Source organism: Saccostrea cucullata, unplaced genomic scaffold (assembly GCF_032062105.1).
Source record: "Saccostrea cucullata isolate Sc308-1 unplaced genomic scaffold, CSIRO_AGI_Scuc_v1 ctg837, whole genome shotgun sequence".
Classification (NCBI taxonomy): Eukaryota; Metazoa; Mollusca; class Bivalvia; order Ostreida; family Ostreidae; genus Saccostrea; species Saccostrea cuccullata.
This window is the reverse complement of record NW_026929710.1, coordinates 117,466-129,961: the sequence shown is the minus strand read 5'-3', so window position 1 is coordinate 129,961 and position 12,496 is coordinate 117,466. Positions and strand designations below refer to the sequence as shown.

The following is a 12,496-nucleotide window of genomic DNA, read 5'->3' as shown; positions in this document are numbered from 1 at the left end:
GGTTGCACACGATGATTTTTTATTTCAGTGAAGTGTGTTATGTTGGTTCTGAAAATCTAATCAAATATTTATGATAAGTTCTTTCAACGAGATTTGACAATTATAGTAAATATATTCTGAAAGTCCAGGAAAAAAATTGATCCAATTTTAACATCACATTTACACTTTTTAAAGTAAAATCTATAAGATTACATCACATACCATCACTTTTGATGTTTTTTTCCTGAACATTTCATATAACTTTGACCCATCTGCTTAAGTTCAGCAAAAGTTTAAGACTTTAAAATGATTTTCTTGCTTACTTTTTAATTCCAGAAAAATCACATTTTGTGAGTGCAGAAAAGTCAAATGATTTATTTCTTGCTGTTTTACGCCGAGTGGGCAAAATTTCAGCTATATTTCGGTGGTCAAATAATTGATTTTACGGAAAATTGATTATACAAAGCAATTTCAAACCTTTTCTTAGTCACAATTTTAAATGTTTTTTTTTTTAAATAGACTTACAGTTTTTTTTCATGCTTCATTTGGATAAAAATATTTGAGGGATAGCGTCGAAGATGTAATTTTTGATTAACACATAATTTCAGTGCAAAAAGGTCATATCTAATGTACTGTAGCGCCAAAAGAAGCATATTTACATCCATTTTTTGATTTGACTTTTAATTAAGCCCTGTGTGTAGACACTAAAAATATACTTGAGGAAAAAAGTTTAAGACAGGAGCCAACCTCGTTAGATAGGTGAACACGGAGTTATTTGTAGTCAAAATGATATAAAGCAATGGCCTACAATTGATAGGAAATATGCCTATCAAAATACGACCCAATGATAGATTCGTTTTCACACAAGGTCATTTTCTAGAAGGAAAGGTCATTGAATGACCACAGAATTTGTAAAATACCAATTTAAAATAATAAATACTGGTAAATAAGGAAAAGATTTTGGAAGAGTATTTGTATGATAGTTTGGTTGGCTATTGACGTCTTTAGCTAGTATACGAGTAAAGCATCTAAATAAGAAGCAGATGTGGCATACTCTGTAATCTTCAATTTTCAGTTCAATTCATTTGGGTATTCTGAATCGCGTTTAAGTTTCTCACTGACAACGATTAATATCAGGGACATGGTGGAGCACTTCCTGGACCCATCAATGTATCTTTGTAAAGCTTTTATACAGTTAAGGTTTCGTTAAAGGTCAACATGTCCAAAAATTTATTTTTACAATAGCCCCAAATCTATGTAAGGTACAAAGTCAAAACTTTTACAGTTTATAATTTTTTTTATTGATTAACAAATAGAAAGTATCACTTGATAAAAAAATACTTGGAATAATATTAATTGAGAAAAATTCTTCTTAAAAATGCATATACTACAGTATTTTCAAAAAATACACCTCATTAATTCTGTGCTTTTAGTGAAAACCATTGTTACAACGCACTTTGAAAAATTACGCACTTTGAAAAAATTTTTCAAAGTGCGTTAAAATTAGCATTTAGCATAACTTAGCATTGATCATAATAAAAAGGGGCCAATTTGATTGTTCAAAACTATGAAAATTCTTTCTCTCTCATACGTTTTACTGTACTTTAAAATTTCTAGTTTTCATCAGTTTTAATTAACTAATTTTTATTGAAAGTTTTCAACGTCATACCATTTAGGTAAATACATAATTATATGAATGCTTTGAGTAAAGCATAGAAATCGAGACTGGGCGAAGGGCCAGGGGAGGGGATGGGGGCAAACCCCCCCCCCCCCACTTATTTTGGAAAGATATATACATCGTATAAGCATTGAAAATGCAGCGTACCCTTTTTAGGTTTATTGCTCCCCTCCCCCGTTTGTTATCGACACCTTTGTATTGGAAAGATAAAGATTTGGAGTGCTTTAAGTATCTCCATGGTAAAATATATTGATGTGCGTTGAGTTGGTTCAAAATATTTGTTATCAAGTGATACTATTAATCAGTGATATATTTAAAAACTGTAAACGTTTTGACTTTATACCACACATAGTTTTGGAGCAATTGTAAAAATATTTTTTTAGACATGTTGACCTTTGACGAAACCTTAAGGTTTCAATTACATGTAGGATAGCTAGAATGCACCTTCATTGACTTGAATGTTAAAAGACTATGTTTACATACATATTATATGTATGTATAAATAATATGTGATTTTCAAGAATCTCATCCTTAGAAAGTAAACTGTGACTATCATAAATTGGGGTTTTCAAACGTAGAATATAAAAGTAGGTACTGAGGTCTGATGGTCGTAGAGTCATGATGCTTTAATCCACAAGACATCCTTTATCTAAGAACATCCGGAATTTTTCGTCGATATAAAACACTAGAGCAATATAAAATAAAATATTTAATATTATTTACTTGCATATTACAGTTACGATAGTCATATAACATGTACATATATCTCTAGATAGTATTTTGTAGCTCTCTTTTTATCTGCTAGCTAATGGTATAAATTTCATAAATATTCACGCAACTCTGTTGCCTTCATCTCAATTCATGAGAAGAAAATACTGAATCACATGAATGTCTATGAAAATGAAAAATAGAATATGATTTGAGACAAATATGTATGATATAAGCATAAAAAAGGACATCTAGATCTGGACTGATATCATGGTTGTAAATATAATATTTCTAAAATATTAAGAAATTGTAAACTTTCTATAATGTTTAAAAATCAACATTTTTGCTTTTACCCTTAAAAATCCAAAAAAAACCTGTTTTCCATTTTTGAAATGGAGTTGTTAAATCTAAAACAAGAAATCATTATTATTTATGCGAATAAACTTAATCATTTTATTCATTTAAAAATGACTTTAGGTGTTAGTTTTATGATTTTAAAAAAAATTGTGTAATCAGCCTTTAAAACAACATAAAATATGTATAAAAGAATAAAAAGGAATAAAATAAGGTGTAGCTATAGATAGAGAACAACTATAATTAACAAAATAAATTAAATGACTATGGTGACAGAAAGTAACCTGTAGGGTATTGTATAATATACAAATATTCAACAAGAAAGTAACCCACCGTATCATATACAGATATTCAACAAGAAAGTAACGCATTGTATCATGAACAATTATTCAACGAGAGATCAAACCATTGTATCTTGTACAAATATTTTACAAGAGAGTAACGCAATGTATCATATACAATATTTACAAGAGAGTAACGCACTTTAACATATGCAATATTTACAAAAGAGAGACACGCACTGTAACATTTACAATATTTACAAGAGATCAACGCATTGTATCATGTACAAATATTTAACAAGAGAGTACTGTAATTTTACTTTAGCAGTTGCAAAATATCTATGTAATAGTACGTGTAAAAAGACTTATAAAAAGGTGGCACGTTCATCTGTTTTATATCCTTACTAGTAAAATAATGTCATCCTACTCGTATAAGTTCCAAACATGACCCATCTTACACGTAAGCAAGAATAATAGTATGCTATTTGTTACATTATAATCTCTAACAATAAAGATGTTGTGTCCTTAATCTAGGACTACCTCAGCTATTCTATCTTGGGTCCACAACCAATGACTCATATTTATAAATCATGTTCAAATCAAAGGATAAATATACGATCTTTTTTCAAGAAGTATCATTCTTAATTTACAATCAAAATGACTCGTCAATATACGGAAAAAAATGTTTAATTGCTTGTTAAAAGATTAGCCATAAATTTTCCTGAAGGACCAGATAAAAAAAATCTTTCTTCTTGTTTCTAAATATCTTCTCTAATTTTTGTTCAACAATCTTCCAAGGTTTTTATGATTGCTGATAATAGACAGCTACGAAGTTATAAATCAGTTAATTTTCATTGATGGTTGTTAGTGCCTACATATTTGTCATTATTATTGAAGTGATATATTGCTAAAATTAGTATCACTAATAAAATAAAAATTCATTCAGTATGGAAGGTAAGATCTATCATTTCAGCTTATGATATAAAATCGTTAAAATGCTTATCACTCAAAATATTTAAGGACAAATCACTAATATTTGCATCTCGACAAAATTTATACAATACTTGCACAATATTTTAAGTCTGCTTCACTTATATACATTTGTTACATACTCAGCTAAATAATAAATGATATCATCTCTATAAAAAAAAACTGCTTTACGCCATTGTGCGCTGTGTCACTACTCAGAAAGTTAATGCATTATCAATAAATCAATTAAGGAATATTTTAAAGTTTTGAGTGAGTATTTGGTGTGTAAATCACACAGACTTATCACGTAGGCATATTACATGAAGCGCGCTAGCGCTTCATGAAATATGCCGTCGTGACAAGTCTGTGCGATTCTCACACCAATAATTCACACTATACTTTTAAAAAAAGATTCCTAATATTTATATTTTACAAATTTGGAAGCACCAAAGTTATACTCAATATTCGAGTTTCTCGCTGTCCCATATCGTTATACTTTTACTGACGTCGCTGTAGCCTCATTGTGACGTCACGTAAGCGCATGTTTCTCCGTGTATATTTCTACTTGTGAGTTTACACAAAAATGGTTTTCAAATCAATTTCACTGTTGGCTTTCTAGAAATTCACAGCAAATGTAGATATGGAATCATACGGTGGCTGGTATAGGACATGGTATAAGAATTTTTTTTTATCAATTCGTGGCCACGAAATAAAATTCGTTGGAACGAAATAAAAATTCGTTGGAACGAAATAAAAATTCGTGGGAACGAAATAAAATTCGAGGCCACGAAATTAAATTCGTGGGAACGAAATAAAAATTCGTGGGAACGAAATAAAAATTCGTGGCCACGAAATAAAATTCGTGGTAACAAAATAAAATTCGTGGGAACGAAATAAAATTCGTGGCCACGAAATAAAAGATAAAGCATCTAGTGTATTGACAGATCGGGTTCGTAATTTAGATGTGTCCATAGACGCGTGCGCGGATCTGCAGACAAAAAGCTGAGAATACATGTTATTTACAATAGCTTAAATTATGTCCAGTGCATTTTTTAATGTATTTCACACATTTATTGCTAGATGTTTCAATAAATAGAATGTACTTGTAAGGCTTGTTTAGTCAAACACTCAATGTTTATTTATTCAACAATTAGTGGCAGAATAGGTCCCTATTATCGGGAACGTGACATCTTAAAAATTAGAGCAATATTCATATATTGTCATGATTGTTTTCAAATAAAACTCAACTGTTTCATACAAATGAAAGTGTGTTTACTTCAAGAAAGGTACATGTAATTGTTAAGGGGAAAATGATGAACTAGTGAGATCAGTATTAATACTATTTCAGAGGCGTAGTCACAAACTTAAAGGTGGGGGGGCTCAACTCCAGAAATTCTTTGACAAGCAAAAAAAAAAAAAAAAAAAAAAAAAAAAAAAAAAAAAAATAAAAGTGGGGGGGGGGGGGGGGGGGCTCAACTCCCAGAATTTCTTTGACAAGCAAAAAAAAAAAAAAAAAAAAAAAAAACAGAAAGTTCCCCAAACTCGAAAATCCTATTTCGTGGGGGGGGGGGGGGGGGGGGGGGTTAATGGCCAACTTACTTTCAAGTTACTTTCAAATCCAATTTCTTTCCACAATTCTTCGATATAACTTTAACTATACAAGGGTCAAATAGTGGGGGGGGGGGGTCCATTCAATGAATATTTCCAATAGTAAAGGTAATGTTGGGGAAAAATAGCTGTGATTTCGTTCTTCATTAAAAAGTGGGGGGGCACAGACATACTCTTGCCCCCCCCCCCGATCTGAAAGTGGGGGGGCTAGTGCCCCCGCTGCCCCCCCTGTGACTACGCCTATGTATTTATTCGTACATCAGGTTCTTCATGCAATTTACATGCAAAAATCAAATTCAATAGTAAATGATGATTCAGGCATGTTATTCAATACCCATAACCCATAAATCTATTTGGCTCAGTCCAGTTGAATGATAATAATAAGTCCGTTCATCTTGAATGACATACAAGAGAGGAAGCTAAATATGACATTATATAGCAGAAAATTTATTTCGTGGCCAGGAATTTTATTTTGTGGCCACGAATTTTTATTTCCTGGCCACGAATTTTTATTTCGTGGCCACGAATTTTATTTCGTTCCCACGAATTTTATTTCGTGGCCACGAATTTTTATTTCGTTCCCACGAATTTTTATTTCGTTCCCACGAATTTAATTTCGTGGCCACGAATGGCCACGAATTTTATTTCATTAGCTTTCGTGGCGACGAATGGCCACGAATTAATAATAAAAAAATCTCGTACCATGTCCTATACCAGCCACCGTAGAATTATGAGGATAACAAACATTTATTAAGCTGAAAAGTCCACTGCAACAAAATACATTTGGAGCAGAGCAAGCATGAATCTTCCAAAATATCAGATGCGGGATCACATGCCAAGAAGAGTAAGGATACATGTATCTGACGAAATGGTCACACCGCCGTGTGCTTCTTACCATGATCTGTGTCTGTATGCTAATGCCTTAGACTCTGTTGCTACCTCACTGGAATCAAAATCGCTTATTTTCGCCCCAGAAACATCTACTCTTGCCCTATGTTCGACTGGACAGTTTTGGTGTAGACTGTTTCAACTGCTTTAGGTAGTAGCAATTCCTTCATTGAATAATAAACACTTGCAACTGTCTTATATCCGAAAAAAAATGAGTAAAAATTTACTTGAGTCTGTTTTCCGTTTTCTGTTTTCAAAAAATCAAAAACATAAACGTCTGCCCCGTGTTCGACAAGATATTCAACATTTTCGGTGTGCCCATTTTTGGATGCATTACTTAAAGGTTTCTTTCTCAATAAATCAGAAATATTCACGTCTGCCCCATGGTCGACTAGATATTCAGAAATTTGGGTCGTCCGTTTTCTTATGCCTTATATAAAGGCATCTTCTTCAAAGAATCAAAAACATTTACCTCTGCCCCGTGTTTGACAGATATTCAACAATTTTGAGATGTCCAATTTCTGATGCATTACTTAAGGGCGTCATTTCCTAATTATCAGAAATATTCACGTCTGCCCCATGTCCAACTAGATATCTAACAACTTCGTTGTGATCTTGTTCTGATGCCTTAAATAAGGGGGTTCTTTTCAAATCTTTAGAATTTTTCAAATCCGTCTCATGCTCTACTAGATATTCAACAATTTCAGTGTGTCCGTTTTCTGATGCCTTAAATAAGGGCGTCTCTTAATCAGAATCACAAACATTAACCTTTGCCCCATGTTCGATAAGATATTCAACAATTTTGTTGTGACCGTTTTCTGATGCCATGAATAAGGGCGTTCTTTTCAAAGAACCAGAACAATTAACCTCTGCCCCATGTTCGACTAGATATTTCACAATTTTGGCGTGACCGTTTTCTGATGCCATGCATAAGGGCGTCCCATCCTCAGAATCAGAAACATTAACCTCTGCCCCATGTTCTACTAGATACACAACAATTTTGGCGTGACCGTTTTCTGATGCCATGCATAAGGGCGTCCATTTCCAAGAATCAGAAACATTAACCTCTGCCCCATGAAATGTTTTGTTTGACCGTTTTTTGTTGCAAAAGGTGTTTTTTCAAAGAAAAACCATTAACCTATGTTCGACTAGATACTCAACAATTATGTAATGACCGTTTTCTGATGCCATGCATAAGGGCGTTCTTTTCAAAGAATCAGAACCATTAACCTCTGCCCCATGTTCTACTAGATACTCAACAATTTTGATGTGACCGTTTTTTGATGCCATGCATAAGGGCGTCCCATCCTCAGAATCAGAAACATTAACCTCTGCCCCATGTTCTACTAGATACTCAACAATTTTGGCGTGACCGTTTTCTGATGCCATGCATAAGGGCGTCCATTTCCAAGAATCAGAAACATTGACCTCTGCCCCATGTTCGACTAGATATTCAACAATTTTGTTGTGACCGTTTTTTGATGCCATGCATAAGGGCGTTCTTTTCAAAGAATCAGAACCATTAACCTCTGCCCCATGTTCTACTAGATACTCAACAATTTTGATGTGTCCGTTTTCTGATGCCATGCATAAGGGTATCCTTTCCCTAGAACCAGAACCATTAACCTCTGCCCCATGTTCGACAAGATATTCAACAATTTTGTTGTGACCGTTTTCTGATGCCTTGCATAAGGGCGTTCTTTTCAAAGAACCAGAACCATTAACCTCTGCCCCATGTTCGACTAGATACTCAACAATTTTGGTGTGTCCGTTTTCTGATGCCATGCATAAGGGCATCCCTTCCCAAGAACCAGAACCATTAACCTCTGCCCCATGTTCGACAAGATATTCAACAATTTTGTTGTGACTGTTTTTTGATGCCATTAATAAGGGCGTACTTTCCAAATAATCATAAACATTAACCTCTGCCCCATGTTCGACAAGATATTCAACAATTTTCTTGTGACTGTTTTTTGATGCCATGAATAAGGGCGTTCTTTTCAAATAATCATAAACATTAACCTCTGCCCCATGTTCGACAAGATATTCAACAATTTTGTTGTGACCGTTTTTTGATGCCATTGTATAAGGAACCATTAACCTCTGCCCCATTTCAAAGATATCAACAATTATTAACCTTTTCTGATGCCATGATGTCCGAGAAGAACCATTCAACAATTTCTAAGATGTTGTGACCGTTTTTGGATGCCTTGTATAAGGGCGTCTCATTCCAAGAATCAGAAACATTAACCTCTGCCCCATGTTCAACTAGACATTCAACAATTTCGGTGTGTCCATCTTCTGATGCCATGCATAAGGGCGTCCCGTCCTCAGAATCAGAAACATTAACCTCTGCCCCATGTTCGACAAGATATTCAACAATTTTGGTGTGTCCGTTTTTTGATGCCATGCATAAGGGCGTCCCTTCCCTAGAATCAGAACCATTAACCTCTGCCCCATGTTCGACTAGATACTCAACAATTTTGGTGTGTCCGTTTTTTGATGCCATGAATAAGGGCATCCCTTCCCTAGAACCAGAACTATTAACCTCTGCCCCATGTTCGAAAAGATATTCAACAATTTTAGTGTGACCGTTTTCTGATGCCATGAATAAGGGCGTCCATTTCCAACATTAACCTCAGCCCCATGTCCGACGAGATATTCAACAATTTTAATGTGCCCGTTTTCTGATGCCTTGCATAAGGGCGTCTCATTCCAAGAATCAGAAACATTAACCTCAGCCCCATGTCCGACAAGAAATTCAACAATTTTGGTGTGTCTATTTTTGATGCATTGTATAAGGGTGCCCCTTTCAAAGAATAATAAACATTAACCTCTGCCCCATGTTCGACTAGATATTCAACAATTTTGTTGTGACCGTTTTCTGATGCCATGCATAAGGACATCCCTTTCCCAAAACCAGAAATATTAACCTGTGCCCCATGTTCTACTAGATACTCAACAATTTTGGTGTGCCCGTTTTCTGATGCCTTGCATAAGGGCGTCTCATTACAAGAATCAGAAACATTAACCGCAGCCCCATGTCCGACAAGAAATTCAACAATTTCACTGTGCCCGTTTTTGGATGCCTTGTATAAGGGTGTCCCTTCCCCAGAGGAAGAAACATTAACTTCTGCCCCATGTTCGACTAAATATTCAACAATATTGATGTGTCCGTTTTCTGATGCCATGCATAAGGGCGTCCTTGTCCAGAATTATCAGAACCATTAACCTTGCCCCATGTTCGACTAGATGTTCAACAATTTTGATGTGCCCGTTTTCCAATGCCGTAAATAAAGGCGACCTTTTCCAAAAATCAGAAACATTAACCTCTGCCCCATGTCCAACAAGATATTCAACAATTTCAGTGTGCCCGTTTTCTGATGCTTTAATTAAGGGCGTAATTTTCCAAATATCAGAAACATTAACCTCAGCCCCATGTCCGACAAGAAATTCAACAATTTTGGTGTGCCCGTTTTCTGATGCCTTGTATAAGGGCGTCTCTTTTCTAGAGTCAAAAACATTTATCTCTGCTCCATTTCCGACTAGATATTCAACAATTTCGGTGTGCCCGTTTTTAGATGCCATAGATAAAAGGGATCTCCCTTCAGAAATATCAATATTCACATTTGCTCCATGTTCGACTAGATATCTAAAAATGTTGGTGTGCCCGTTTTTTGATGCCTTACATATGGGCGTCTCTTTCCTAAAATCAGAAGCATTTACCTCTCCCCCGTTTCCGACAAGAAATTCAACAATTTCAGTGTGCCCGTTTTCTGATGCCTTACTTAAGGGGGTCTCTTTCCAAAAATTAAAAAAATTAACCCCTGCCCCATGTCCGACAAGAAATTCAACAATTTTAGTTTGTCCATTTTCTGATGCCTTACATAACGGCGTCTCATTCAAAAAATCAGGAACATTTACTTCAGCCCCATGTCCAACAAGAAATTCAACAATTTCGATTTTATCGTTTTCTAATGCGTAAAAAAGTGGAGTGTTTCTTCTGAAATCAAGAGCGTTTGTCTCTGATCCTCTTTCAACTAAATATTTGACAATTTCTGTGTGTCCGTTTTTTATTGCAAAATGTAAAGGCATTTCGTCCTCAAATCCCTTAGGAAAACTAATGTTGACTTTATTTTGCGCCATTTTTTCAACAGTTTCATTTTCTCTACACTCAAATGTTCTGTAAAATGATGGTTTGTTTGTTTGATCGGGCATATTTACATATGATCCATTTTCCACCAAATATTTAACAATATCAGTGTGTCCATGTTGTATGGCTATATTCAATGGTGTTGTATTCTTTGGACCAAATAAGGAAAGTGATGGTTCGCATTTGTTAACAATTTCTACCTGGCTTGCCAAAGCTTTTTTCACAAATTCTATGTTTCCTCTGTGTATTGCAATTGTAAAGAGTTCCTGCAATATCTGACCTTCGTAAGGAGAACTGAAATTAAGGTTTAGCAGAACGCTAACTACTTCAAAATTATTTTCAGCTGAAGCTTTCGATAAATGAAATTCTTTCCAAGGAATATCAGAGCGCATGGGCTGACCAAACTTTTTCACGACAAACTTCAAGTCATCAAAATTGTGAGACATTAAGACGTGTGACCAAAGGGAATGTATTTCATTTTCCAAGAGACTTTCCACTTTGGCTCCATGTTCAATTAAGTTCTTACAAATTACAATATCTTTTTTCTTTATAGCCCATTGTAGCATTGTTCTACCCTCATTGTCAAGAACGTTGAGATCTACTCCTTCTCTTAATATCAAATCAATGGTATTTGAATTCAGTAATGTGTCATAAACACTCGATTTTAGAAGCAACATTGAAATGTCTAAGTGATTTTTACTGATAGACTGATATAATGCTGTTTTATTTTCATTATTTTCGCAAATAGTAACATCTGCTCCATTTTGCACTAGGATGTCTACTATTTCGATGAAACCCTTTTCGGCAGCAACAAATAAGGGAGACTGATTGTAAGCATCACATATATTAACGTTAGCCTTGTTTGCAACCAGGTATCGAACTGTGCTGACATGACCAAAATAAGACGCGCAATATAAGGGTGATTTATTGCAACCATTAACCTTGTCGATATTAGCATTCCTCATGATCAAATGTTCAACAATCTTTATATTTCCATGTTTAGCAACATAAGTAAGCGGCGTATCTCCCTCAGGCATGTCATCACGTTTATTGATATCTGCCCCAGCATCAAGCAAGACATCTATTGTTTCAGAATTGTCTCCTACGCATGCGGCGGTAAGAGGTGTATAACACATGTGGATATTTAAAGGGTCAAATTTACCACTAGGACTTTGGTCAATACAGTTGGAATCTAAGTATCCAATTAGTTTTTTTGTAATTTGTGAATCTGCACTAAAAGTACTCAAAACAAGAAGATGAGATTGTTCATATGAGGAAAACAAAGACATTTCCTTCCTAGCTATCTCATTAAGAGAGATCCTATCCATAAGAAATTCAAAAAGAACATCGTGACCGTAAGCAACTACCCAGTTAAGGGCCCGGATCTGATATTTCGTTTTAAATGTTGTTATATTTTCAGGCATTTCTTCATCTTCAGCCATAAAGGAATCCGTCATCACCTGTGCATATGTTTCACCGACAATTAGTCTTTCAAAAATGTATTTTCGTCCTTCCTCAATTTTATCAATAAATTCTGTGGCGATGAGATGAGGGACATAATCAATATTATTTAGAAAATTTTCATATAAATCGTCGTTTGACTTTGTATTCAGATATTTGATGAAGACATGTAAAAAAGATTGCTCTTTCAAACATTTATTTTGGAAGACATCATAAAATTGCTTATCCTTGATGTCATCATAAAGTCTTTTAGCAAGAACAGGGTATTTTTGTTCTGGAATGATAACAAATGAATTAAGATTTGATTGTGCATCGGGTTTCAGCCTCACACATCTAGAAATATATCCACTATTCATCTTAGATATGACCATTTCGGGAAATTCTCTCCCGTACATATATGCCATTACTTCAAATATG

The 12,496-nt window shown here is 34.7% G+C and overlaps 2 protein-coding genes across 2 annotated transcripts; both read right to left on the bottom strand.

Annotated features, from left to right (window-relative positions):
- Positions 1–7,584: 7,584 nt before the first annotated feature.
- LOC134281943 (ankyrin repeat domain-containing protein 50-like) lies at positions 7,585–8,547 on the bottom strand. The gene has a single exon (XM_062764379.1). The coding sequence runs from the start codon at positions 8,545–8,547 to the stop codon at positions 7,585–7,587; it is 963 nt and encodes a 320-aa protein (XP_062620363.1).
- A 40-nt stretch (positions 8,548–8,587) lies between these two features.
- LOC134281942 (ankyrin repeat domain-containing protein 17-like) lies at positions 8,588–12,351 on the bottom strand. The gene is made up of 4 exons (XM_062764378.1): positions 9,770–12,351; positions 9,399–9,669; positions 9,103–9,201; positions 8,588–8,716 (listed from the first exon to the last, which is right to left on the bottom strand). Exons 1-4 carry the CDS (start codon positions 12,073–12,075, stop codon positions 8,588–8,590), a joined length of 2,805 nt encoding a protein of 934 aa, XP_062620362.1. The 5' UTR covers positions 12,076–12,351.
- Positions 12,352–12,496: the final 145 nt, after the last annotated feature.

Bases quoted from the DNA above. Each gene is read 5' to 3' on its own strand.
- LOC134281942 (XM_062764378.1), bottom strand. From the start codon at position 12,075: ATGACGGATTCCTTTATGGCTGAAGATGAAGAAATGCCTGAAAATATA. The intron at 9,202-9,398 runs GTTAATATTTCT...CATGGGGCTGAG, and splicing joins TAGTAGAACATGGGGCACAG to GTTAATGTTTCTGATTCTTG. The intron at 8,717-9,102 runs GTTAATGTTGGA...CATGGGGCAGAG, and splicing joins TCGTCGGACATGGGGCTGAG to GTTAATGTTTCTGATTCTTG.
- LOC134281943 (XM_062764379.1), bottom strand. From the start codon at position 8,547: ATGGCATCAAAAAACGGTCACAACAAAATTGTTGAATATCTTGTCGAA.